This window comes from Poecile atricapillus, assembly GCF_030490865.1.
Source record: "Poecile atricapillus isolate bPoeAtr1 chromosome 31 unlocalized genomic scaffold, bPoeAtr1.hap1 SUPER_31_unloc_1, whole genome shotgun sequence".
Classification (NCBI taxonomy): Eukaryota; Metazoa; Chordata; class Aves; order Passeriformes; family Paridae; genus Poecile; species Poecile atricapillus.
The window spans coordinates 72,887-100,301 of NW_026708980.1; the positions used below are offsets into that span (position 1 = coordinate 72,887).

A 27,415-nucleotide genomic window follows, 5' to 3' on the forward strand; every position below is an offset into this window, starting at 1 on the left:
AAATACACCCAGAGACACCAAAAATACACCCAGACCCCAAAAATACACCCAGGGACCCCAAAAATACACCCAGACCCCAAAAATACACCCAGGGACACCAAAAATACACCCAGACACCAAAAATACACCCAGAGACACCAAAAATACACCCAGAGACACCAAAAATACACCCAGACCCCAAAAATACACCCAGAGACCCCAAAAATACACCCAGGGAACCAAAAATACACCCAGAGACAACAAAAATACACCCAGGGACACCAAAAATACACCCAGGGACCCCAAAAATACACCCAGAGACCCCAAAAATACACCCAGAGACACCAAAAATACACCCAGACCCCAAAAATACACCCAGACCCCAAAAATACACCCAGAGACACCAAAAATACACCCAGGGACCCCAAAAATACACCCAGACCCAAAAAATACACCCAGAGAAACCAAAAATACACCCAGAGACCCCCAAAATACACCCAGGGACCCCAAAAATACACCCAGAGACACCAAAAATACACCCAGGGACCCCAAAAATACACCCAGGGACACCAAAAATACACCCAGGGACACCAAAAATACACCCAGAGACACCAAAAATACACCCAGACCCAAAAAATACACCCAGACCCCAAAAATACACCCAGGGACCCCAAAAATACACCCAGAGACACCAAAAATACACCCAGAGACACCAAAAATACACCCAGGGACACCAAAAATACACCCAGAGACACCAAAAATACACCCAGACCCCAAAAATACACCCAGACCCCAAAAATACACCCAGAGACACCAAAAATACACCCAGAGACCCCAAAAATACACCCAGACCCCAAAAATACACCCAGGGACCCCAAAAATACACCCAGGGACACCAAAAATACACCCAGAGACCCCAAAAATACACCCAGGGACACCAAAAATACACCCAGACACCAAAAATACACCCAGACCCCAAAAATACACCCAGGGACCCCAAAAATACACCCAGGGACCCCAAAAATACACCCAGACACCAAAAATACACCCAGGGACACCAAAAATACACCCAGACACCAAAAATACACCCAGAGACCCCAAAAATACACTCAGGGACACCAAAAATACACCCAGGGACACCAAAAATACACCCAGGGACACCAAAAATACACCCAGAGACCCCAAAAATACACCCAGAGACACCAAAAATACACCCAGACCCCAAAAATACACCCAGGGACACCAAAAATACACCCAGAGACCCCAAAAATACACCCAGACCCCAAAAATACACCCAGAGACCCCAAAAATACACCCAGAGACACCAAAAATACACCCAGACACCAAAAATACACCCAGAGACACCAAAAATACACCCAGAGACACCAAAAATACACCCAGGGACACCAAAAATACACCCAGAGACACCAAAAATACACCCAGAGACACCAAAAATACACCCAGAGACACCAAAAATACACCCAGACCCCAAAAATACACCCAGGGACACCAAAAATACACCCAGGGACACCAAAAATACACCCAGACCACAAAAATACACCCAGAGACACCAAAAATACACCCAGAGACACCAAAAATACACCCAGGGACACCAAAAATACACCCAGACCCCAAAAATACACCCAGGGACACCAAAAATACACCCAGAGACACCAAAAATACACCCAGGGACACCAAAAATACACCCAGGGACCCCAAAAATACACCCAGACCCCAAAAATACACCCAGAGACACCAAAAATACACCCAGGGACACCAAAAATACACCCAGGGACCCCAAAAATACACCCAGACACCAAAAATACACCCAGAGACACCAAAAATACACCCAGACCCCAAAAATACACCCAGGGACACCAAAAATACACCCAGAGACACCAAAAATACAACCAGAGACACCAAAAATACACCCAGGGACCCCAAAAATACACCCAGGGACACCAAAAATACACCCAGGGACACCAAAAATACACCCAGGGACCCCAAAAATACACCCAGGGACACCAAAAATACACCCAGGGACCCCAAAAATACACCCAGAGACACCAAAAATACACCCAGACCCCAAAAATACACCCAGAGACACCAAAAATACACCCAGACCCCAAAAATACACCCAGGGACACCAAAAATACACCCAGAGACACCAAAAATACACCCAGGGACACCAAAAATACACCCAGACCCCAAATCCGTCCTCAGGACACCCAAAATCCGCCCCCTCCCGAGTCCCCCCAGCCCCCCCAAAACCTCCTCAAGACCCCCCCCAAACCTCCTCAGGACCCCCCCAAAACCTCCTCAGGACCCCCAAAACCTCCTCACGACCCCCCCAAACCTCCTCAGGACCCCCACCCCCATTCCCGGAGCCCCCCCCAGACCCCCCCAAACCTCCTCAGGATCCCCCCAAACCTCCTCAGGACCCCTCCCCAATTCCCAGAGCCCCCCCAAAACCTCCTCAAGTCCCCCCAAACCTCCTCAGGACCCCCCCCCAATTCCCGGAGCCCCCCCCAGACCTCCTCAGGACCCCCCGAAACCTTCTCAGGACCCCCCGAAACCTTCTCAGGACCCCCCAAACCTCCTCAGGACCCCCCAAACCTCCTCAGAACCCCCCAAACCTCCTCAGGACCCCCCCCCCAATTCCCGGAGCCCCCCCAAACCTCCTCAGGACCCCCCAAAACCTCCTCAGGACCCCCCAAACCTCCTCACGACCCCTCCCCAATTCCCAGAGCCCCCCCCAGACCCCCCCTCACCGGGGCGGGGCCGAGGATGAGGATGAGGAGGGGCAGGAGGGGGAGGGGCAGCAGCATCGCGGCTCTGGGGGGTCCCGGGGGTCCCGTCGGGGCCGGAGCTCGGCGGGTTCTGAGCCCGGAGGCGCCCCCAGACCCATTTGAAGGGGAAGCCCCTCCCCCAACCCCGCCCCCCGAGCCCGGGAAATCCCAAAAAAGGGAAATTCGCACCCAAAAGTGCCCCCGGAAATTGGGAATTCACACCTCAACTTTCCCCTGGAAGGGGGAATCGGCCCCAAACACGCGGGATTCCGCCCCAAAATGGGGCCTGGACAGCCCAAAATCCCCCAAATCCACCCAAAATCCACCCCGAAACACACAAAATCCCACAAAATCCACCCAAAATCCCACAAAATCCACCCAAAATCCCACAAAATCCCCCCAAAATCCCCCAAAATCCCCCCAAAACACACAAAATCCCCCCCAAATCACCCAAAATCCCCCCAAATCCCCCCAAAATCGCACAAAATCCCCCCAAAATCCCCCCAAAATCCCAAAAATCCTCCCAAAACCCTCCCAAAATCCCCCAAAATCCACCCAAAATCCCCAAAATCCCCAAAATTCCCCCAAATCCGCCCCAAATCCCCCCAAATTTCCCAAAATCCCCCAAAATCCCCCCAAAATCCCTCCAAATTCCCCCCCAAATCACCCAAAATCCTCCCAAAATCCCCCAAATCCCCCCAAAATCCCCCCAAATCCCCGCAAAATCTCACAAAATCCCGCAAAATACCCCAAATCCCCCCCAAATCCCCCAAATTCACCCCAAAATCCCCCAAATTCACCCCAAAATCCCCCCAAAATCCACCCAATTTTCCCCCCAAAATCCCGGGATCCCCCAAAATCCCCCGGCAATCAGAGCGATCTCTGAGCTCCATTTCTGCCTTTATTCACCCCAAAATCCCCCAAAATCCCCCAAATTCACCCCAAAATCCCCCCAAAATCCCGGGATCCGGGATCCCCTTGGAATCAGAGCGATCTCCGAGCTCCATTTCTGCCTTTATTCACCCCAAAATCCCCCAAATCCCCCCAAAATCCTCCCAAAATCCCCCAATATCCACCCAAAATCCTCCAAATTCACCCCAAAATCCCCCAAAATCCCCCCAAAATCCCCCAAATTCACCCCAAAATCCCACAAAATCCCCCCATAATCCCCCAAATTCACCCCAAAATCCCCCAAATTCACCCCAAATCCCCCCAAAATCCCGGGATCCGGGATCCCCTGGGAATCAGAGCGATCTCGAGCCCCATTTCTGCCTTTAATCACCCCAAAATCCCCCAAATTCACCCCAAAATCCCCAGATCCGGGATCCCCCAGGAATCAGAGCAATCTCCAGCTCCATTTCTGCCTTTATTCACCCCAAATTCACCCAAAATCCCCCAAATTCACCCAAAATCCCCCCAAATCCCCCAAAATCCCCAAAATCCCCCCCAAAATCCCGGGATCCGGGATCCCCTGGGAATCAGAGCAATCTCCCAGCTCCATTTCTGCCTTTATTCACCCCAAAATGGGGCCAGGAACCCCCAAAATCCCCCCAAAATCCCCCAAATCCCACCAAAATCCCCCAAATTCACCCCAAAATCCCGGGATCCGGGATCCCCCTGGAATCAGAGCGATCTCCAGCTCCATTTCTGCCTTTATTCACCCCAAATTTCCCCAAAATCCCCCAAATCCACCCCAAATCCCCCAAAATCCCGGGATCCCCTGCGAATCAGAGCGATCTCGAGCCCCATTTCTGCCTTTATTCACCCCAAAATCCCCCAAAATCCCCCAAATTCACCCAAAATCCCCCAAATTCACCCCAAATCCCCCCAAATCCCAGGATCCGGGATCCCCCGGCAATCAGAGCGATCTCTGAGCCCCATTTCTGCCTTTATTCACCCCAAAATTCCCCCAAAATCTCCCAAATTCACCCCAAAATCCCGGGATCCCCCTGGAATCAGAGCGATCTCCGAGCTCCATTTCTGCCTTTATTCACCCCAAATTTCCCCAAAATCCCCCCAATTCACCCCAAAATCCCCCAAATCCACCCCAAATCCCCCCAAATCCCGGGATCCCCCGGCAATCAGAGCAATCTCCAGCTCCATTTCTGCCTTTATTCACCCCAAAATCCCCCAAAATCCCCCAAATTCACCCCAAAATCCCCCAAAATAACCCCAAATTCCCCCAAATTCACCCCAAATCCCCCCAAAATCCCGGGATCCGGGATCCCCCTGGAATCAGAGCGATCTCGAGCTCCATTTCTGCCTTTATTCACCCCAAAATCCCCCAAATCCCCCCAAAATCCTCCCAAAATCCCCCAATATCCACCCAAAATCCTCCAAATTCACCACAAAATCCCCCAAAATCCCCCCAAAATCCCCCAAATTCACCCCAAATCCCCCCAAAATCCCAGGATCCAAGATCCCCTGGGAATCAGAGCCATCTCCGAGCCCCATTTCTGCCTTTATTCACCCCAAATCCCCCAAAATCCCCCAAAATCCCCAAAAAATCCCCCCCAAATCCCCCCAAAATCCCGGGATCCGGGATCCCCCGGGAATCAGAGCGATCTCTGAGCCCCATTTCTGCCTTTATTCACCCCAAAATCCCCCAAATCCCCCCAAAATCCCCCCAATTCACCCCAAAATCCTCCCAAAATCCCACAAAATTCCCTTCAAAATCCTCCAAAATCCCCCCAAAATCCCCCCAAATTCACCCCAAATCCCCCCAAAATCCCCCCCAATCCCCCCAAAATCCCCCCAAATTCACCCCAAAATCCCCCCAAATCCTGGGATCCCCCGGCAATCAGAGCGATCTCCCAGCTCCATTTCTCTCTTTATTCACCCCAAATTTCCCCAAAATCCCCCAAATTCACCCCAAACCCCCCCGGGGTCATTCCCGGCAATTCGAGGTTCGGGATTTTTTGGGGGGGTGGGGGAGGGGATTTTGGGGTGCCCCCTCCCCCCCCCTCCCCCTCCCCCCCCCCGCTGGGTCTCTGTGGTGTCTCCCGGCGGTGATGACGTCACGCTGACGTCACGGCGACGCGGTTGATGACGTCACTGCTGCTTGGAGCGCGGCCAGAGGCGCCCGGTGAGCGAGCCCAGGAAAGCCCCGGCGGGTTTGTGGCCCTGGGCCAGCTCGGCCCGGCGCTGCTGCTCCTCCTGTGGGTGGGTGGCACCCAGTGTCACCCAGTGTCACCCAGTGTCACCCTGTGTCACCCAGTGTCACCCTCTGTCACCCTCTGTCACCCAGTGTCACCCAGTGTCACCCTGTGTCACCCAGTGTCACCCAGTGTCACCCCAGTGTCACCCAGTGTCACCCAGTGTCACCCCAGTGTCACCCAGTGTCACCCAGTGTCACCCTGTGTCACCCCAGTGTCACCCAGTGTCACCCAGTGTCACCCCAGTGTCACCCTGTGTCACCCGGTGTCACCTCAATGTCACCCAGTGTCACCTGTGTCACCCTGTGTCACCCAGTGTCACCCAGTGTCACCCTGTGTCACCCCAGTGTCACCCAGTGTCACCCTGTGTCACCCAGTGTCAGCCAGTGTCACCCAGTGTCACCCCAGTGTCACCCAGTGTCACCCTGTGTCACCCGGTGTCACCCTGTGTCACCCCCAGTGTCACCTCAATGTCACCCAGTGTCAGCCAGTGTCACCCAGTGTCACCCCAGTGTCACCCAGTGTCACCCAGTGTCACCCCAGTGTCCCCCAGTGTCACCTCAATGTCACCCAGTGTCAGCCAGTGTCACCCAGTGTCACCCCAGTGTCACTCAGTGTCACCCAGTGTCACCCCAGTGTCACCCAGTGTCACCCAGTGTCACCCCAGTGTCACCCCCAGTGTCACCCAGTGTCACCCACTGTCACCCAGTGTCACCCTGTGTCACCCCAGTGTCACCCACTGTCACCCAGTGTCACCCAGTGTCACCCCAGTGTCACTCAGTGTCACCCAGTGTCACCCCAGTGTCACCCAGTGTCACCCAGTGTCACCCCAGTGTCACCCCCAGTGTCACCCTGTGTCACCCACTGTCACCCAGTGTCACCCTGTGTCACCCCAGTGTCACCCCAGTGTCACCCCAGTGTCACCCTGTGTCACCCCAGTGTCACCCTGTGTCACCCAGTGTCACCCTGTGTCACCCCAGTGTCACCCAGTGTCACCCCTGTGTCACCCAGCGTCACCCAGTGTCACCCAGTGTCACCCCAGTGTCACCCTGTGTCACCCCAGTGTCACCCAGTGTCACCTGTGTCACCCTGTGTCACCTCAATGTCACCTGTGTCACCCCAGTGTCACCCCAGTGTCACCCAGTGTCACCCCAGTGTCACCCCAGTGTCACCCTGTGTCACCCAGTGTCACCCCAGTGTCACCCCAGTGTCACCCCAGTGTCACCCAGTGTCACCCCAGTGTCACCCCAGTGTCACCCAGTGTCACCCGTGTCACCCCAGTGTCACCCAGTGTCACCCAGTGTCACCCAGTGTCACCCCCAGTGTCACCCCAGTGTCACTCAGTGTCACCCAGTGTTACCCAGTGTCACCCAGTGTCACCCAGTGTCACCCCAGTGTCACCCCCAGTGTCACCCTGTGTCACCCACTGTCACCCAGTGTCACCCTGTGTCACCCTGTGTCACCCCAGTGTCACCCCAGTGTCACCCAGTGTCACCCTGTGTCACCCCAGTGTCACCCTGTGTCACCCAGTGTCACCCAGTGTCACCCCAGTGTCACCCCAGTGTCACCCTGTGTCACCCCAGTGTCACCTCAATGTCACCTGTGTCACCCCAGTGTCACCCCAGTGTCACCCCAGTGTCACCCCAGTGTCACCCAGTGTCACCCGTGTCACCCCAGTGTTACCCAGTGTCACCCAGTGTCACCTGTGTCACCCAGTGTTACCCAGTGTCACCCAGTGTCACCCAGTGTCACCCTGTGTCACCCTGTGTTACCTCAGAGTCACCCCAGTGTCACCCCAGTGTCACCCCAGTGTCACCCCAGTGTCACCCAGTGTCACCCCAGTGTCACCCCAGTGTCACCCAGTGTCACCCTGTGTCACCCCCAGTGTCACCCAGTGTCACCCAGTGTCACCCCAGTGTCACCCAGTGTCACCCAGTGTCACCCAGTGTCACCCCAGTGTCACCCTGTGTCACCCAGTGTCACCCAGTGTCACCCAGTGTCACCCCAGTGTCACCCCTGTGTCACCCCAGTGTCACCCAGTGTCACCCTGTGTCACCCCAGTGTCACCCCAGTGTCACCCAGTGTCACCCAGTGTCACCCTGTGTCACCCGGTGTCACCCGGTGTCACCCACTGTCACCCTGTGTCACCCAGTGTCACCTCAGTGTCACCCTGTGTCACCTGTGTCACCCCAGTGTCACCTCAATGTCACCCTGTGTCACCCCAGTGTCACCTGTGTCACCCCAGTGTCACCCAGTGTCACCTCAATGTCACCCTGTGTCACCCTGTGTCACCCCAGTGTCACCCCAGTGTCACCCTGTGTCACCTGTGTGTCACCCCAGTGTCACCCCAGTGTCACCTGTGTCACCCCAGTGTCACCCCAGTGTCACCCCAGTGTCACCCCAGTGTCACCCAGTGTCACCCAGTGTCACCCTGTGTCACCCAGTGTCACCCCAGTGTCACCCCAGTGTCACCCCAGTGTCACCCAGTGTCACCCCAGTGTCACCCTGTGTCACCCCAGTGTCACCTGTGTCACCCCAGTGTCACCCTGTGTCACCCCAGTGTCACCCCAGTGTCACCCAGTGTCACCCTGTGTCACCCAGTGTCACCCCAGTGTCACCTGTGTCACCCTGTGTCACCCAGTGTCACCCAGTGTCACCCAGTGTCACCCTGTGTGTCACCCCAGTGTCACCCTGTGTCACCCAGTGTCACCCAGTGTCACCCCAGTGTCACCCAGTGTCACCCCAGTGTCACCCCAGTGTCACCCTGTGTCACCCAGTGTCACCCCAGTGTCACCCCAGTGTCACCCCAGTGTCACCCTGTGTCACCCTGTGTCACCCAGTGTCACCCCAGTGTCACCCCAGTGTCACCCCAGTGTCACCCAGTGTCACCTCAGTGTCACCCCCGGTGTCCCTAGAGCCACCCCAGCTGTCCCCAGGTGTCACCCAAGGTGTCCTCACCTTGCCCCAAGTGTCCCAATGTCCCCCCAGGTGTCCCCAGGTGTGTCCCCAATGTCCCCCCAATGTCCCCAGGTGTGTCCCCATGTCCCCCCAATGTCCCCCCAGGTGTCCCCAGTGTCCCCAGGTGTGTCCCCAGGTGTGTCCCCAGCTGTCCCCAGGTGTGTCCCCAGGTGTGTCCCAATGTCCCCCCAATGTCGCCAGCTGTCCCCAGGTGTCCCCAGGTGTGTCCCCAGGTGTGTCCCCAATGTCCCCATGTCCCCAGGTGTGTCCCCAGTGTCCCCATGTCCCCCCAGTGTCCCCCCAGGTGTCCCCAGTGTCCCCAGGTGTGTCCCCAGGTGTGTCCCCAATGTCCCCAATGTCCCCAGGTGTCCCCAGGTGTGTCCCCACCTCCTGGAGCCGTGTCTGTCCCCAATGTCCCCAATGTCCCAATGTCCCCCCATGTCCCCCCAGGTGTGTCCCCAATGTCCCCAATGTCCCCAGGTGTGTCCCCAGGTGTGTCCCAATGTCCCCAATGTCCCCAATGTCCCCAGGTGTGTCCCCACCTCCTGGACCCGTGTCTGTCCCCAATGTCCCCAGGTGTGTCCCCATGTCCCCCCAGGTGTGTCCCCACCTCCTGGAGCCGTGTCTGTTCCCAGCTGTCCCCAGTGTCCCCAGGTGTGTCCCCAGGTGTGTCCCCACCTCCTGGAGCCGTGTCTGTCCCCAATGTCCCCAGGTGTCCCCAATGTCCCCAATGTCCCCAATGTCCCCAGGTGTGTCCCCACCTCCTGGAGCCGTGTCCTGCGTCTCAGGAACGCTGCCAGGGGATCGTCCTCCAGGGAATAATTCTCCAGCACCGTCCGCACGTCCTCGACCCCGCTCAGAGCCACGGCTGCGACACAGCGGGGCCGTCAGGGGACCCCAAATCCACCGGGGGACCCCAAACCCGTCAGGGGGGACCCCAAAGCCGTCAGGGGACCCCAAAAACATCGGGGGACCCCAAATCCCTCAGGGGGACCCCAAATCCATCAGGGGGGACCCCAAACCCGTCAGGGGGGACCCCAAATCCGTCAGGGGGACCCCAAAAACATCGGGGGGGACCCCAAATCCCTCAGGGGACCCCAAATCCATCAGGGGGGACCCCAAACCCGTCAGGGGGGACCCCAAATCCGTCAGGGGACCCCAAATACATCAGGGGGACCCCAAATACATCGGGGACCCCAAATCCGTCAGGGGACCCCAAAAACATCGGGGGGGACCCCAAACCCGTCAGGGACCCCAAATCCATCAGGGGGACCCCAAATCCCTCAGGGGGACCCCAAATCCATCAGGGACCCCAAATCCCTCAGGGGGACCCCAAATCCATCAGGGGGACCCCAAATCCATCAGGGGGGACCCCAAATCCGTCAGGGGGACCCCAAATCCATCAGGGGGGACCCCAAATCCGTCAGGGGGACCCCAAATCCCTCAGGGGACCCCAAATCCCTCAGGGGGACCCCAAATCCCTCAGGGGACCCCAATTCCAGGGGGGTGACCCCAATTCAGGGGGTTCAGAGGGGACCCCAATTCCGGGGGGGGTTTGGGCGGTTTCAGGATGGATTTTGGGCGGTTTCAGGATGGATTTTGGGGGGTTTCAGGATGGATTTTGGGGGTTTGGATGGATTTTGGGGGTTTCAAGATGGATTTTGGGGGGTTTCAGGATGGATTTTGGGGGTTTCAGGATGGATTTTGGGGGGTTTCAGGATGGATTTTGGGGGGTTTGGATGGATTTTGGGGGGTTTCAGGATGGATTTTGGGGGGTTTCAGGATGGATTTTGGGGGTTTGGATGGATTTTGGGGGGTTTCAGGATGGATTTTGGGGGGTTTCAGGATGGATTTTGGGGGGTTTCAGGATGGATTTTGGGCGGTTTCAGGATGGATTTTGGGGGGTTTGGATGGATTTTGGGAGGTTTCAGGATGGATTTTGGGGGGTTTCAGGATGGATTTGGGGGGTTTGGATGGATTTTGGGAGGTTTCAGGATGGATTTTGGGGGGTTTCAGGATGGATTTTGGGGGGTTTCAGGGGATTTTGGGGGGTTTGGATGGATTTTGGGGGGTTTCAGGATGGATTTGGGGGGTTTCAGGATGGATTTTGGGGGGTTTCAGGATGGATTTTGGGGGGTTTGGATGGATTTTGGGGGGTTTGGATGGATTTTGGGGGGTTTGGATGGATTTTGGGGGGTTTCAGGATGGATTTTGGGGGGTTTCAGGATGGATTTTGGGGGGTTTGGATGGATTTTGGGGGGTTTGGATGGATTTTGGGGGGTTTCAGGATGGATTTTGGGGGGTTTCAGGATGGATTTTGGGAGGTTTCAGGATGGATTTCGGGGGTTCCAGGGGGGTTTTTGAGGTGTTTCAGGATGGATTTTGAGGGGGTTTGGATGGATTTTGGGGGGGTTTCAGGATGGATTTTGGGGGGTTTCAGGGGATTTTGGGGGGTTTGGATGGATTTTGGGGGGTTTCAGGATGGATTTTGGGGGGTTTGGATGGATTTTGGGGGGTTTCAGGATGGATTTTGGGAGGTTTCAGGATGGATTTTGGGGTGTTCCAGGATGGATTTTGGGGGGTTTGGATGCATTTTGGGGGGTTTGGATGGATTTTGGGGGAGGTTTCAGGGATTTTTAGGGGCTTTGGATGGATTTTGGGGGGTTTCAGGCTGGATTTTGGGGGGGTTTCAGGATGGATTTTGGGGAGTCTGGATGGATTTTGGGGGGTTTGGATGGATTTGGGGGAGGTTTCAGGATGGATTTTGGGGTGGTTTGGATGCATTTGGGGAGGTTTGGATGGATTCTGGGGGAGGTTTCAGGGATTTTTAGGGGCTTTGGATGGACTTTGGGGGGTTTCAGGATGGATTTTGGGGGGTTTGGATGGATTTGGGCAGGTTTTTGGTAAATTTTGGCTGGGTTTTGGTGGTTTGGATGGGTTTGGGTGGATTTTGGCTGGGTTTGGCTGGGTTTGGGTGGATTTGGGTGAATTTTGGCTGGGTTTGGATGGATTTTGTCTGGGTTTGGATGGGTTTGGGTGGATTTGGGTAGGTTTTGGGTGGGTTTGGGTGGATTTTGGCTGGGTTTGGGTGGGTTTTGCTGGGTTTGGGCTGGGTTTGGGTAGGTTTTGGCTGGGTTTGGGTAGGTTTTGGCTGGGTTTGGGTAGGTTTTGGCTGGGTTTGGGTAGGTTTTGGCTGGGTTTGGGTGAATTTTGGCTGGGTTTTGCTGGGTTTGGCTGGGTTTGGGTAGGTTTTAGCCGGGTTTGGGTGGGTTTGGATAGATTTTGGGTGGGTTTGGGTGGATTTTGACTGGGTTTGGATAGGTTTGGGTAGGTTTTGGCTGGGTTTAAAAGCATTTTGAGGAGTTTCACCCACTCTTGAGGAAGGCAGCCAGGTCGTAGAGTGCCTGGTCCTCGGAGCCGCCGGGGTTTGGGTGGATTTGGGCAGGTTTTGGTAAATTTTGGCTGGGTTTTGGTGAATTTTGGTGGGTTTGGGTGGATTCTGGGTGGATTTTGGCTGGGTTTGGATAGATCTTGTTTGGGTTTGGGTGGCTTTGGGTAGATTTTGGCTGGGTTTGGATGAATTTTGGCTGGGTTTGGCCGGGTTTCGCTGGGTTTGGCTGGGTTTGGGTGGGTTTGGGTGGGTTTGGCCAGGTTTGGATAGATTTTGGCTGGGTTTGGATAGATTTTGACTGGGTTTGGGTGGGTTTGGGTAGGTTTTGGCCAGGTTTGGGTAGGTTTTTGCTGGGTTTAAAGGCATTTTGAGGAGTTTCACCCACTCTTGAGGAAGGCAGCCAGGTCGTAGAGCGCGCGGTCGTCGGAGGCGCCGTCCCAGCGCGGCAGGGCCAGGCCGTTGTACGGCTGCAGCCGGAACGAGTCCCGGCGCCAATCCACCACCACCACCCGCGCCGGGTCCCGGTTCAGGCACGAGATGTCCTGCAGGAACCCAAAATTCCCCACTGGGAGCCCAGAACGGGGCTCTGCGTGGGTTTGGGGGGATTTGGGTGAATTTTGGATGGGTTTGGGTGGATTTGGGTGAATTTTGGATGGGTTTGGGGGGATTTGGGTGGGTTTTGGATGGGTTTGGATGGGTTTGGGTGGATTTTGGATGGGTTTGGGTGGATTTTGGATGGGTTTGGGTGGATTTGGATGAATGTTGGGTGGATTTGGGTGAATTTTGGATGGGTTTTGGTGGGTTTGGGAGGGTTTTACTGGATTTGGATGAATTTTGGCTGGGTTTGGGTGGGTTTGGATGAATGTTGGGTGGATTTGGGTGAATTTTGGATGGGTTTGGGTGGGTTTGGATGGGTTTGGGTGGGTTTTGGTGGATTTGGATGAATTTTGGCTGGGTTTGGATAGATTTTGGGTGGGTTTGGGTGGATTTGGGTGAATTTTGGATGGGTTTGGGTGGATTTTGGATGAATTTTGGCTGGGTTTGGGTGGATTTTGTCTGGGTTTGGGTGAATTTTGGCTGGGTTTGGATGGGTTTGGGTGGTTTTAGTGGATTTAGATGGATTTTGGATGGGTTTGGGTGGGTTTGGGTGGATTTGGGTGAAATTTGGGTGGGTTTGGGTGGATTTTGGATGGGTTTGGGTGGATTTTGGGTGGATTTTGGATGGGTTTGGGGGGATTTGGGTGAATTTTGGATGGGTTTGGGTGGATTTTGGCTGGGTTTGGGTGGGTTTGGGTGGATTTGGGTGAATTTTGGATGGGTTTGGATGGGTTTGGGTGGATTTTGGCTGGGTTTGGATGGATTTGGGAGGGTTTTACTGAATTTGGATGAATTTTGGATGGGTTTGGATAGATTTTGGGTGGGTTTGGGTGGATTTGGGTGAATTTTGGATGGGTTTGGGTGGATTTTGGGTGAATTTTGGATGGGTTTGGGTGGATTTGGGTGAATTTTGGATGGGTTTTGGATGGGTTTGATGAATTTTGGCTGGGTTTGGATGGGTTTGGGTGGATTTGGATGGGTTTGGGTGGATTTTGGGTGAATTTTGGCTGGGTTTGGGTGGGTTTGGGTGGATTTGGATGAATGTTGGGTGGATTTGGGTGAATTTTGGATGGGTTTGGGTGGATTTTGGGTGGATTTTGTCTGGGTTTGGGTGAATTTTGGATGGGTTTGGGAGGGTTTTACTGGATTTGGGTGAATTTTGGCTGGGTCTGGGTGGGTTTTGGTGGGTTTGGATGAATTTTGTCCGGGTTTGGATGGGTTTGGATAGATTTTGTCTGGGTTTGGATGGGTTTGGGTGGCTTTGGGTAGATTTTGGATGGGTTTGGATGAATTTTGGCTGGGGTTTGGGTAGATTTGGGTGGGTTTGGATAGATTTTGTCCGGGTTTGGGTGGGTTTGGATAAATTTTGTCCAGGTTTGGCTGGGTTTGGGTGGGTTTGGATAGATTTTGTCTGGGTTTGGATACATTTTGTCCAGGTTTGGATGGGTTTGGATAGATTTTGTCCAGGTTTGGCTGGCTTTGGGTAGATTTTGTCTGGGTTTGGACGGGTTTGGATAGATTTTGGCTGGGTTTGGATGGGTTTGGATAGATTTTGGCTGGGTTTGGGTGCCTGGGGACCCCCTCACCTTGACGTGGTGTCCGTCCATGTAGCGCGTGGCGTCGCGGAACAGCCGGTACGACACGAAGCCGTGGGGGTCGATGCTGTCGATCAGCGGGAAAGCCGTCTGGGGGAGGGGAGGGGGGAATTTGGGGCTTTTTCAGGGGGTTTTGGGGCACCCCGAGACCCCTCCCCAACAGGTCCCCATCCCTTCTCTCAGTCTCACCTGAAAACCCCCCAAAAATCCCTTAAATCTCCTTCAATCCCTCCCAAAAAAACCCAAAACCCCCAAAAATCTCCAGGAGACCCCGAGACCCCTCCCCAACAGGTCCTGGGCACCCCCAGACCCCTCCCCAACAAATCCAGGGCACCCCAAGACCCCTCCCCAACAGGTCCTGGGCACCCCAAGACCCCTCCCCAACAGGTCCCCATCCCTTCTCTCAGTCTCACCTGAAAACCCCCAAAAAACCCCTTAAATCTCCTTCAATCCCTCCCAAAAAAACCCAAAACCCCCAAAAATCTCCAGGAGACCCCGAGACCCCTCCCCAACAAATCCTGGGGACCCCAAGACCCCTCCCCAACAAGTCCCCATCCCTTCTCTCAAAAGGGAACCCCCAAAAAAACCCCAAAATCACCCAAAAAAAAACCCCCAAACCCCCCCAAAAATCTCCATGAGACCCCGAGACCCCTCCCCAACAATTCCTGGGGACCCTGAGACCCCTCCCCAAGAATTCCTGGGCACCCCAAGACCCCTCCCCAACAGGTCCCCATCCCTTCTCTCAAAAGGGAACCCCCAAAAAAACCCCAAAATCACCCAAAAAAAAACCCCAAACCCCCCCAAAAATCTCCAGGAGGTCCCAAGACCCCCCAAAACTTCCCCAAAATCCTGAAATCCCCCCAGTTCCCTCCTCACCATGCCGGTCTCGGAGGTGAAGATGACGATTTCGTAGAGCGGCGCCAGCTGCTGCAGGAGGTGATCGATGCCCGGGCGCTTCTTGAACCTCCAGCCCGTCACCAGCTGCGTTTTGGGGTAAATTTGGGGGTTTTTGGGAGTTTTGGGAATGCTGGAAGGGAGTTTGGGGGTTCTTGAAGGGGTTTTTGGGGGATTTTTCTGGTTTTGGGGTTTGTCATGGGGGGGAAATGGGGGAAAGGAAGGAAAAACTGAGGGGGTTTGAGAGGTTTGATGGTTGTGAAAGAGCACAAACTTCCCAAAATTCACCCCAAACTGACCCCAAACCCACCAAACTGACCCCAAACCCCCCAAAACTCACCCCAAACTGACCCCAAACCCACCCCAAACTCACCCCAAACCCACAAAACTCACACCAAACTGACCCCAAACCCACCAAAACCCACCTAAAACTCACCCCAAACCCCCAAAACTCACCCCAAAGTCACCTCAAACCCCCCAAACTCACCCCAGAACCCCCAAAACTGACCCCAAACCCCCCAAAACCCACCCCAAAGTCACCCCAAACCCACAAAACTCACACCAAACTGACCCAACCCCAAAACTCACCCCAAACCCCCCAAAACCCACCCGAAACTGACCCCAAACCCACAAAACTCACCCCAAAGTCACCCCAAACCCCCCAAATTCACCCCAGAACCCCCAAAACTGACCCCAAACCACCAAAACTGACCCCAAACTCACCCCAAACCCCCAAACTCACCCCAAAGTCACCCGACCCCCAAAACCCACCCCAAACTCATCCCCAACCCCCAAAACTCACCCCAAACTGACCCCAAACTCCCCAAAACCCACCCCAAACTGGCCCCAAACCCCCAAAACTCACCCCAAAGTCACCCCAAACCCACAAAACTGACCCCAAACTCACCCCAAACCCCCCCAAACTGACCCCAAACCCCCCAAAACTGACCCCAAACCCCCAAAACTCACCCCAAAGTCACCTCAAACCCCCCAACCTCACCCCAGAACCCCCAGAACTGACCCCAAACCCCCCAAAACTCACCCCAAAGTCACCCCAAACCCAAAACCCACCCCAAAACTGACCCCAAACCCCCCAAAACCCACCCCAGACCCCCCAAAACTCACCCCAGACCCCCCAAAACTGACCCCAAACTCCCCAAAACTGACCCCAAACCCCCCAAAACTCACCCCAAAACTGACCCCAAACCCCCAAAACTGACCCCAAACTCACCCCAAACTCCCCAAAACTCACCCCAAACTCAACCCAAACCCCCCAAAACCCACCCCAAACTCCCCCCAAACCCCCAAAACCCACCCCAAACTCACCCCAAACTCCCCAAAACTGACCCCAAACCCCCCAAAACTCACCCCAAAACTGACCCCAAACCCCCCAAAACTCACCCCAGACCCCCCAAAACTGACCCCAAACCCCCTAAAACTCACCCCAAATCCCCAAAACTGACCCCAAACTGACCCCAAACTCAACCCAAACCCCCCAAAACCCACCCCAAAACTGACCCCAAACCCCCCAAAACTCACCCCAGACCCCCCAAAACTCACCCCAAACTCCCCAAAACCCACCCCAAACCCCCAAAACTGACCCCAAACCCCCCAAAACTGACCCCAGCCCCACCCCAGCCCCCCCACCCCCTGCCCAGCCACATCTGGGGCACTTTGGAGAGTTCTGGGGGGATTTTGAGGGGCAATTTTGGGGCGTTTCAGGGATTTTTGGGGTTTTGGGGGGCAGCTGGGTCTGGGGGGTTTTGGGGAGCAGCTGGGTGTGCTCTGGGAGTTTTGGGGGGCAGCTGGGTGTGGGTCTGGGGGTTTTGGGGGGCAGCTGGGTGTGCTCTGGGGTTTTGGGGGGCAGCTGGGTGGGGTGTGGGGATTTTGGGGGGCAGTTGGGTCTGGGGTTTTGGGGGTTTGGGGTTTTGGGGGTCCACTGGGTGTGGGGGTTTTGGGGGGCAGCTGGGTGTGGGGGTTTTGGGGTGCAGTTGGGTGTGCTCTGGGGTTTTGGGGGGCAGCTGGGTTTGGGTCAGGGGGTTTTGGGGTGCAGCTGGGTGTGCTCTGGGGTTTTGGGGGGCAGCTGGGTGGGGTGTGGGGTTTTGGGGGGCAGCAGGGTGTTTTGGGGGTTTTGGGGGGCAGTTGGGTGTGCTCTGGGGTTTTGGGGGAGCAGCTGGGTGTTCTGGGTGTTTTTGGGGTGCAGCTGTGTGGTTTTGGGGTTTTTGGGGGGCAGTTGGGTGTGGGAGTTTTGGGGGTTTGGGGGTTTTGGGGGGCAGCTGGGTGTGCTCTGGGGTTTTGGGGGGAAGCTGGGTTTGGGTCAGGGTGTTTTGGGGTGCAGCTGGGTGTGCTCTGGGGTGTTTGGGGTGACCCACCGACCACTCGGGGTGCAGCAGGACCCCGGTGAGCTCCATCACCAGCGTGTAGGGGGGTTGGTAATACGGCTCCTGAAGGGGGTCCGGCAACAGCCGCGGGCTCGTGGGCTCGATGATCATCTGGGGGGACATTGGGGACACTGGGGACACTGCTGGGGACACTGGGGACATTGGGGACACCCCATGGGGACACTGGGGACACTGGGGATACTGGGGACACTGGGGACATTGGGGACATTGGGGACACTGGGGACACTGGGGACATTGGGGACAATGGGGACACTGGGGACATGAGGGGACATTGGGGACATTGGGGACACCCCATGGGGACACTGGGGTTACTGGGGACACTGGGACAGCCTGGGGACATTGGGGACACTGGGGACATTGGGGACACTGGGGATAGTGGGGACACTGGGGACACTGGGGATAGTGGGGACACTGGGGACACTGGGGACAGTGGGGACACTGGGGACACTGGGGATAGTGGGGACACTGGGGACACTGGGGACAGTGGGGACAATGGGGACACCCCATGGGGACACTGGGGACACTGGGGACACTGGGGACACCCCATGGGGACACTGGGGGGACACTGGGGGGACACTGGGGACACCCCATGGGGACAGGGGGGACCAGGACCCCAAATTCGAGGTCACCCCCCCTCCCCCTCCCCAGGTCCCCCCCAGGCCTCGTCCCCTCCCCCAGGCCGGTGACAAATCCGGTGACAAATCCCTGGGGAGCGGTGACAGAGCCACCCCCCACCCCTGGGGACACCCCAGGACCCCCCCAGGACCCCCCAAATCCCCCCAGGACCCCCAAATCCCCCCCAGGACCCCCCCCAGGACTCCCCAAAACCCCCCCCGGACCCCCCCAGGACCCCCCAAAGCCCCCCCCCCCAGGACCCCTCAAATCCCCCCCCCAGGACCCCCAAAAGCCCCCCAGGACCCCCCAAATCCCCCCCAAATCCCCCAAGGACCCCCCAAAATCCCCCCAAATCCCTCCCAGGACCCCTCAAATCCCCCCCAGGACACCCCATATCCCCCCCAAATCACCCCTAAATCCCCCCAGGATCCCCCAAATCCCCCCCAGGACCCCCCAGACCCCCCCAGAGCCCCCCCAAATCCCCCCAAACCCCCCCAGGCCCCACCTGTCTGTAATCCTTGAAGTATTTGATGGTTCTGCGCAGGTGCCGGATCCCAACGGGGTCTGTGGAGAACCCATGAGACCCCAAAAGGGACAGGGACACCCCAAAAGTGACAGGGACACCCCAAAAGGGACAGGGACACCCCCAAAAGGGGACAGGGACACCCCAAAAGGGACAGGGACACCCCAAAAGTGACAGGGACACCCCAAAAGGGGACAGGGACACCCCAAAAGGGACAGGGACACCCCAAAAGGGGACAGGGACACCCCAAAAGGGACAGGGACACCCCAAAAGGGGACAGGGACACCCCAAAAGGGGACAGGGACACCCCAAAAGGGGACAGGGACACCCAGAGGGGACAGGGACACCCCAAAAGGGACAGGGACACCCCAAAAGGGGACAGGGACACCCCAAAAGGGGACAGGGACACCCCAAAAGTGACAGGGACACCCCAAAAGGGGACAGGGACACCCCAAAAGGGGACAGGGACACCCAGAGGGGACAGGGACACCCCAAAAGGGGACAGGGACACCCCAAAAGTGACAGGGACACCCCAAAAGGGACAGGGACACCCCAAAAGGGACAGGGACACCCCAAAAGGGGGACAGGGACACCCCAAAAGTGACAGGGACACCCCAAAAGGGGACAGGGACACCCCAAAAGGGGACAGGGACACCCCAAAAGGGGGACAGGGACACCCCAAAAGGGACAGGGACACCCAGAGGGGACAGGGACACCCCAAAAGGGGACAGGGACACCCCAAAAGGGACAGGGACACCCCAAAAGGGGACAGGGACACCCCAAAAGGGACAGGGACACCCCAAAAGTGACAGGGACACCCCCAGAGGGGACAGGGACACCCCAAAAGTGACAGGGACACCCCAAAAGGGGACAGGGACACCCCAAAAGTGACAGGGACACCCCAAAAGGGACAGGGACACCCCAAAAGGGGACAGGGAGACCCCAAAGGGGACAGGGACACCCCAAAAGGGGGACAGGGACACCCCAAAGGGGACAGGGACACCCCAAAAGGGACAGGGACACCCCAAAAGGGACAGGGACACCCCAAAAGGGACAGGGACACCCCAATAGGGGACAGGGACACCCCAAAAGTGACAGGGACACCCCAAAAGGGGACAGGGACACCCCAAAAGGGGACAGGGACACCCCAAAAGGGACAGGGACACCCCAAAAGGGACAGGGACACCCAGAGGGGACAGGGACACCCCAAAAGGGACAGGGACACCCCAAAAGGGACAGGGACACCCCAAAAGGGGGACAGGGACACCCAGAGGGGACAGGGACACCCCAAAAGGGACAGGGACACCCCAAAAGGGGACAGGGACACCCCAAAAGGGGACAGGGACACCCCAAAAGGGACAGGGACACCCCAAAAGTGACAGGGACACCCAGAGGGGACAGGGACACCCAGAGGGGACAGGGACACCCCAAAAGGGGACAGGGACACCCCAAAAGGGACAGGGACACCCCAAAAGGGACAGGGACACCCCAAAAGGGACAGGGACACCCCAAAAGGGGACAGGGACACCCCAAAAGGGACAGGGACACCCCAAAAGGGACAGGGACACCCCAAAAGGGGACAGGGACACCCAGAGGGGACAGGGACACCCCAAAAGGGGACAGGGACACCCCAAAAGGGGACAGGGACACCCCAAAAGTGACAGGGACACCCCAAAAGGGGACAGGGACACCCCAAAAGGGACAGGGACACCCCAAAAGGGACAGGGACACCCCAAAAGGGGACAGGGACACCCCAAAAGGGGACAGGGACACCCCAAAAGGGACAGGGACACCCCAAAAGGGGACAGGGACACCCCAAAAGGGGACAGGGACACCCCAAAAGGGACAGGGACACCCAGAGGGGACAGGGACACCCCAAAAGGGGACAGGGACACCCCAAAAGGGGACAGGGACACCCCAAAAGGGACAGGGACACCCCAAAAGGGACAGGGGCACCCCAAAAGGGACAGGGACACCCCAAAAGGGGACAGGGACACCCCAAAAGGGGACAGGGACACCCCAAAAGGGACAGGGACACCCCAAAAGGGGACAGGGACACCCAGAGGGGACAGGGACACCCCAAAAGGGGGACAGGGACACCCCAAAAGGGGACAGGGACACCCCAAAAGGGGGACAGGGACACCCCAAAAGGGGACAGGGACACCCCAAAAGGGGACAGGGGCTGTGAAAGGGGCTGGGGGTGACACTGAGGTGACAATGGCACCGGGGGGTGGCACCCGGGGGTGGCACTGGGGGTGACACTGAGGTGACAATGGCACCGGGGGGTGGCACTGGGGGTGACACTGAGGTGACAAATGGCACCCGGGGGTGGCACTTGGGGGGGTGGCACTGGGGGTGACACTGAGGGGACAATGGCACCCGGGGGTGGCACTGGGGGTGTCACCTCCCCTGTCACCTCCACCCCTCCCCCAGCCGGGGTCACTCACCGCTGTCAAACTCATCGGGGACCTGAGGGGACAATGAGGGGACAATGAGGGGACAGTGAGGGGACAGTGAGGGGACAGGGAGGGGACATCAGGGGACAGTGTGGGGACAGTGAGGGGACATCAGGGGACATCAGGGGACAGTGAGGGGACATCAGGGGACATCAGGGGACAGCAGGGGACACTGAGGGGACAATGAGGGGACACTGAGGGGACATCAGGGGACAGTGAGGGGACAGTGAGGGGACAGTGAGGGGACATCAGGGGACAGTGAGGGGACACTGAGGGGACAGGGAGGGGACACTGAGGGGACAGGGAGGGGACAGCAGGGGACAGTGAGGGGACAGTGAGGGGACAGCAGGGGACACTGAGGGGACAGTGAGGGGACATCAGGGGACAGGGAGGGGACAGTGAGGGGACAGGGAGAGGACATTAAGGGGACATTGCAGGGACAGCCAGGGGACACTGAGGGGACAGTGAGAGGACATTGAGGGGACAGTGAGGGGACATTGCAGGGACACTGAGGGGACAGCCAGGGGACACTGAGGGGACAATGAGGGGACAGTGAGGGGACAGTGAGGGGACATCAGGGGACAGTGAGGGGACATTGCAGGGACACTGAGGGGACATGGAGGGGACATTGAAGGGACAGCCAGGGGACAGCCAGGGGACATTGAGGGGGCAGGGCCAGCCCTGGGGACAGGGACAATTCACAGCCAGGTGACACCGTGGCCTCACGTCCTGTTGTCCCCTCCCGGTCATTGTCACCCTCTGCCACCCCCTTTGATGTCCCCGGATGTCCTCCCCCCTCCGCCCTCCCATCTGGTGACAAAAAGGGCCCGGGGTGACAAAAGTGACACCGGGGACAGGGACAGGGACAGGGACACGGGGGATTTGTCACCTCCCGGGGATTTGTCACCTCCTTGGGGACAATCGCCTCCCCCTTTGTCACCTCACCTTGTTCCCGTGCTCGTCCACCGAGTTACTGCCTGTGGGGACAGTGGGGACATCAGGGGGACATTGGGGACATTGGGGGGACATCGGGGACATTGGGGGGGACAGTGGGGACATCAGGGGGACATTGGGGACATCAGGGGGGACATTGGGGACATCAGGGGGACATTGGGACATCAGGGGGACATTGGGGACATCAGGGGGACATTGGACAGGGGGGACATTGGGACATGGGGACATTGGGGGGACATTGGGGACATCAGGGGGACACATTGGGGACATTGGGGGGGACATTGGGGACATTGGGGACATTGGGGACATCAGGGGGACATTGGGGGGACATTGGGGACATTGGGGGGACATTGGGGACATCAGGGGGACATTGGGGACATTGGGGGGACATTGGGGACATCAGGGGGACATTGGGGACATTGGGGACATCAGGGGGACATCAGGGGACATTGGGGACATCGCTCAGTGTCCCCCCAGTGTCCCCCAGGGGGTACAGGGGGGAACACAAGGGGACATTGGGGACATTGAGGGGACACCGGGGGGACAATGGGGGGACATTGGGGACATTGGGGACACTGGGGGGACACTGGGGACATCAGGGGGACATTTGGGACATCAGGGGGACAATGGGGGGGACATTGGGGACATCAGGGGGACAATGGGGGGACATTAGGGGGACACTGGGGGGACACTGGGGACATCAGGGGGACATTGCTCAGTGTCCCCCCAGTGTCCGCCAGAGTCCCTGGGGGGGTACACGGGGGGACATTGGGGACACATTGGGGACACCGGGGTGGACACAAGGGGACATTGGGGACATTGGGGACATTGGGGGGACAATGGGGACAGTGGGGACATCAGGGGGACATTGGGGACATCAGGGGGACATTGGGGACATTGGGGACATCAGGGGGACATTGGGGACACATTGGGGACACTGGGGGGACACAAGGGGGACATTGGGGACATTGGGGACATTGGGGGGACAATGGGGACATTGGGGGGACACTGGGGACACCGGGGGGACACTGGGACATCGCTCAGTGCCCCCCCAGTGTCCCTGGGGGGTACAGGGGGGGACACTGGGGCACACTGGGGACATTGAGGGGACACCGGGGGACATTGAGGGACATTGGGGACATCGCTCAGTGTCCCCCCAGTGTCCCCCCGGTGTCCCCAATGTCCCCCCACGTAACCCCACAAGGACACCAGGGGACACTCAGGACACCAGGGGACACTGGGGGACACTGGGGACACTGTGGGGACCTGTGGGGACATTGGGGACATTGGGGACACTGGGGATATTGGGGACCCATGGGGACACCATGGGGACATTTAGGGGACACTGGGGACACTGGGGACCCTTGGGGACATTGGGGACACCGGGGGGACACCGGGGGTGACACTGGGGACACTGGGGACACACCGAAGATGTAGAGCACTGGTGACACCGCCGGTGGCCGCCAGGAGGCCCCCCAGGGGACACTGGGGTGACACAGGGTGACATTGGGGGGACACTGGGGTGACACTGGGGTGACACAGGGTGACACTGGGGTGACACAGGGTGACACACAGGGTGACACTGGTGACACTGGTGACACACCGAAGATGTAGAGCACGGTGACACCGCCGGTGGCCGCCAGGAGCCCCCCCAGGGGACACTGTGGGGACATTGGGGTGACACAGGGTGACACTGGGGTGACACAGGGTGACACAGGTGACACAGGGTGACACTGGGTGACACAGGTGACACAGGGTGACACTGGGTGACACAGGTGACACAGGTGACACTGGGGTGACATTGAGGTGACACTGGGGACATTGGGGACACCCTTGGGGACATTGGGGACACACCGAAGATGTAGAGCACGGTGACACCGCCGGTGGCCGCCAGGAGCCCCCCCAGGGGACACTGGGGACATTGGGGTGACACAGGGTGACACTGGGGTGACACAGGGTGACACTGGGTGACACAGGGTGACACAGGGGTGACACACAGGTGACACAGGTGACACTGGGGACACACCGAAGATGTAGAGCACGGTGACACCGCCGGTGGCCGCCAGGAGCCCCCCCAGGGGACATTGGGGTGACACTGGGTGACACTGGGTGACACTGGGTGACACAGGGTGACACTGGGGTGACACTGGGGGTGACACTGGGGTGACACAGGTGACACTGGGGTGACACAGGGGTGACACTGAGGTGACACTGGGTGACACTGGGGTGACACTGGGTGACACTGGGTGACACTGGGTGACACTGGGGTGACACTGGGGTGACACTGGGTGACACTGGGTGACACTGGGGTGACACAGGGGTGACACTGGGTGACACTGAGGTGACACTGGGTGACACTGGGTGACACAGGGTGACACACAGGGTGACATTGAGGTGACACAGGTGACACAGGGTGACACACAGGGTGACACACAGGGTGACACACAGGGTGACACAGGTGACACAGGTGACACACAGGGTGACACACAGGGTGACACACAGGGTGACACAGGTGACACAGGTGACACACAGGGTGACACACAGGGTGACACACAGGGTGACACACAGGGTGACACACGGGTTGACACAGGGTGACACAGGGGACATTGGGGTGACACTGGGTGACACTGGGTGACACTGGGTGACACAGGGGTGACACAGGGGTGACACAGGTGACACACCGAAGATGTAGAGCACGGTGACACCGCCGGTGGCCGCCAGGAGCCCCCCCAGGGGACATTGGGGACATTGGGGTGACACAGGACTGGGTGACACTGGGGACATTGGGGACACCCTTGGGGACACTGGGGACATTGGGGACACACCGAAGATGTAGAGCACGGTGACACCGCCGGTGGCCGCCAGGAGCCCCCCCAGGGGACATTGGGGACATTGGGGTGACACAGGGTGACACAGGGTGACACAGGGTGACATTGAGGTGACACAGGTGACACACAGGTGACACACAGGTGACACACCGAAGATGTAGAGCACGGTGACGCCGCCGGTGGCCGCCAGGAGCCCCCCCAGGCGCAGGGCCAGCAGCCGCAGGGACCCCCGGGAGCCGTCACTGTCCCCAGGGGGGGGGGACACCGGACACCGCGGGGGGGACACCGGACACCTGTGGGGACAGAGGGGGACAGCAGGGTGTCACACCGGGGACACCCCTGTCACCTGAGGGGACACCGGACACCTGTGGGGACAGAGGGGACACCTGAGAGTGGGGACACCTGAGAGGGGACACCGGGGACACCTGTGAATGGGGACAGAGGGGACACCTGAGAGTGGGGACACCGGGGACACCCCTGTCACCTGAGGGGACACCGGACACCTGTGGGTGGGGACAGAGGGGACAGCAGGGTGTCACACTGGGGACACTGGGGACACCCTGTCACCTGAGGGGGGACACCCCCTGTCACCTCAGGGGACACCGGACACCTGTGGGGATAGAGGGGACAGCTGAGAGTGGGGACAGATGGGGACACCCCTGTCACCTGAGGGGACACCGGACACCACGGGGGGGACACCGGACACCTGTGAGTGGGGGACAGAGGGGACACCTGAGAGAGGGGACACTGGGGACACTGGGGACACCCCTGTCACCTGAGGGGACACTGGACACCTGTGGGGACAGAGGGGACACCTGAGAGAGGGGACACTGGGGACACCCCTGTCACCTGAGAGGGGACACCCCTGTCACCTGAGGGGACACCGGGACACCTGTGAATGGGGACAGAGGAGACACATGAGAGGGGACACCGGGGACACCCCTGTCACCTGAGGGGGGACACCAGACACCTGAGGGGACACCTGAGAATGGGGACACTGGGGACACCTGGTCACACCGGGGACACTGGGGACACCCCTGTCACCTGAGGGGACACTGGACACCCGGGGGTGTCACCTGTCACCTGCAGGGACACCGATCCGAGAGCCGGGTGAGGCCTGGGGACAGCTGGGGGACACCTGGGGACACCTGGGGACACCTGGGGGACACACCTGGGGGACACACCTGGGGACACCTGGGGACACCTGGGGACACCTGGGGACACCTGGGGGACACCTGGGGACACCTGGGGACAGTGGGGACAGTGGGGGGACACTGGGGACACACCTGGGGACCACCTGGGGACACCTGGGGGACACCTGGGGACACCTGGGGGACACCTGGGGACAGTGGGGACAGTGGGGGGACACTGGGGACACACCTGGGGACACCTGGGGACACCTGGGGGACACCTGGGGACACCTGGGGGACACCTGGGGACAGTGGGGACAGTGGGGGGGACACTGGGGACACACCTGGGGACACCTGGGGACACCTGGGGACACTGGGGACACTCAGGGACCCCCTGGGGACACTCGGGGGACACTCAGGACCCCCTGGTGACACTCGGGGGACACTCAGGACCCCCTGGGGACACTCGGTGACCCCCCTGGTGACCCTTGGGGACCCTCAGGACCCCTGGGGACACTCAGGAACCCCCTGGGGACACTCGGGGGACACTCAGGACCCCCTGGGGACACTCGGGGGACACTCAGGACCCCCCGGTGACCCTTGGGGACACTCGGTGACCCCCTGAGGACCCCCGGTGACACTCGGGGGACACTCGGTGACACTCTGGTGACACTCAGGACCCCCTGGTGACCCTTGGGGACACTCAGGACCCCCCTGGGGACACTCAGGACCCCCTCGGTGACCCTTGGTGACCCCTCGGTGACCCTTGGGGACCCTCAGGACCCCCCTGGTGACATTTGGTGACATTTGGGGGACCCCCCGGGGTGGCCGCAGATTTTCCCCCCCCCGTCCCGCCCGCCCCCCCCCTGGGCCGCGGCCCCGCGCGGTTCCGCCGTGTCCGCACCTGGCGCTGCCGGAGGCGCTCCCGCAGCAGCGCGGCCGTGCCGGGGCCGCCGAGGGCGCGGCGGGGCCCGGGGGCACCGGGCGGGGGCGGCGCGGGGAGCTCGGCCCGGCCCCGCCGCCCCCCGAGCGCCGCCCGCAGCCCCCCGGCCCGCCGCCCGCGCCGCCATGGACGCCGCCATGATGGTGTGCGCCACAGCGCCTGCGCGGGAGCGAGCGCAGCCAATGGGAGATGGGCGCCCAGGCGGG

The 27,415-nt window shown here is 58.7% G+C and overlaps 1 protein-coding gene across 3 annotated transcripts; it reads right to left on the reverse strand.

Moving 5' to 3' along the window:
* Positions 1-5,718: 5,718 nt before the first annotated feature.
* LOC131573976 (mitochondrial import inner membrane translocase subunit TIM50-like) lies at positions 5,719-27,307 on the reverse strand. 3 transcript variants are annotated; one of them, XM_058828336.1, is made up of 11 exons: positions 27,171-27,307; positions 25,287-25,429; positions 22,300-22,331; positions 21,346-21,367; positions 18,881-18,939; positions 17,731-17,850; positions 15,341-15,445; positions 14,456-14,554; positions 12,658-12,814; positions 9,643-9,749; positions 5,720-5,924 (listed from the first exon to the last, which is right to left on the reverse strand). In XM_058828336.1, the coding sequence occupies exons 6-11, from the start codon at positions 17,848-17,850 to the stop codon at positions 5,820-5,822; spliced, it is 693 nt and encodes a 230-aa protein (XP_058684319.1). In that variant the 5' UTR covers positions 18,881-18,939; positions 21,346-21,367; positions 22,300-22,331; positions 25,287-25,429; positions 27,171-27,307; the 3' UTR covers positions 5,720-5,819. The 3 variants fall into 3 exon arrangements, with proteins under 3 accessions (XP_058684317.1, XP_058684319.1, XP_058684318.1); XM_058828334.1 differs by lacking the exons at positions 25,287-25,429; positions 27,171-27,307 and adding an exon at positions 23,912-24,003 and having other exon boundaries at positions 5,719-5,924; XM_058828335.1 differs by lacking the exons at positions 25,287-25,429; positions 27,171-27,307 and adding an exon at positions 23,735-23,744.
* Positions 27,308-27,415: the final 108 nt, after the last annotated feature.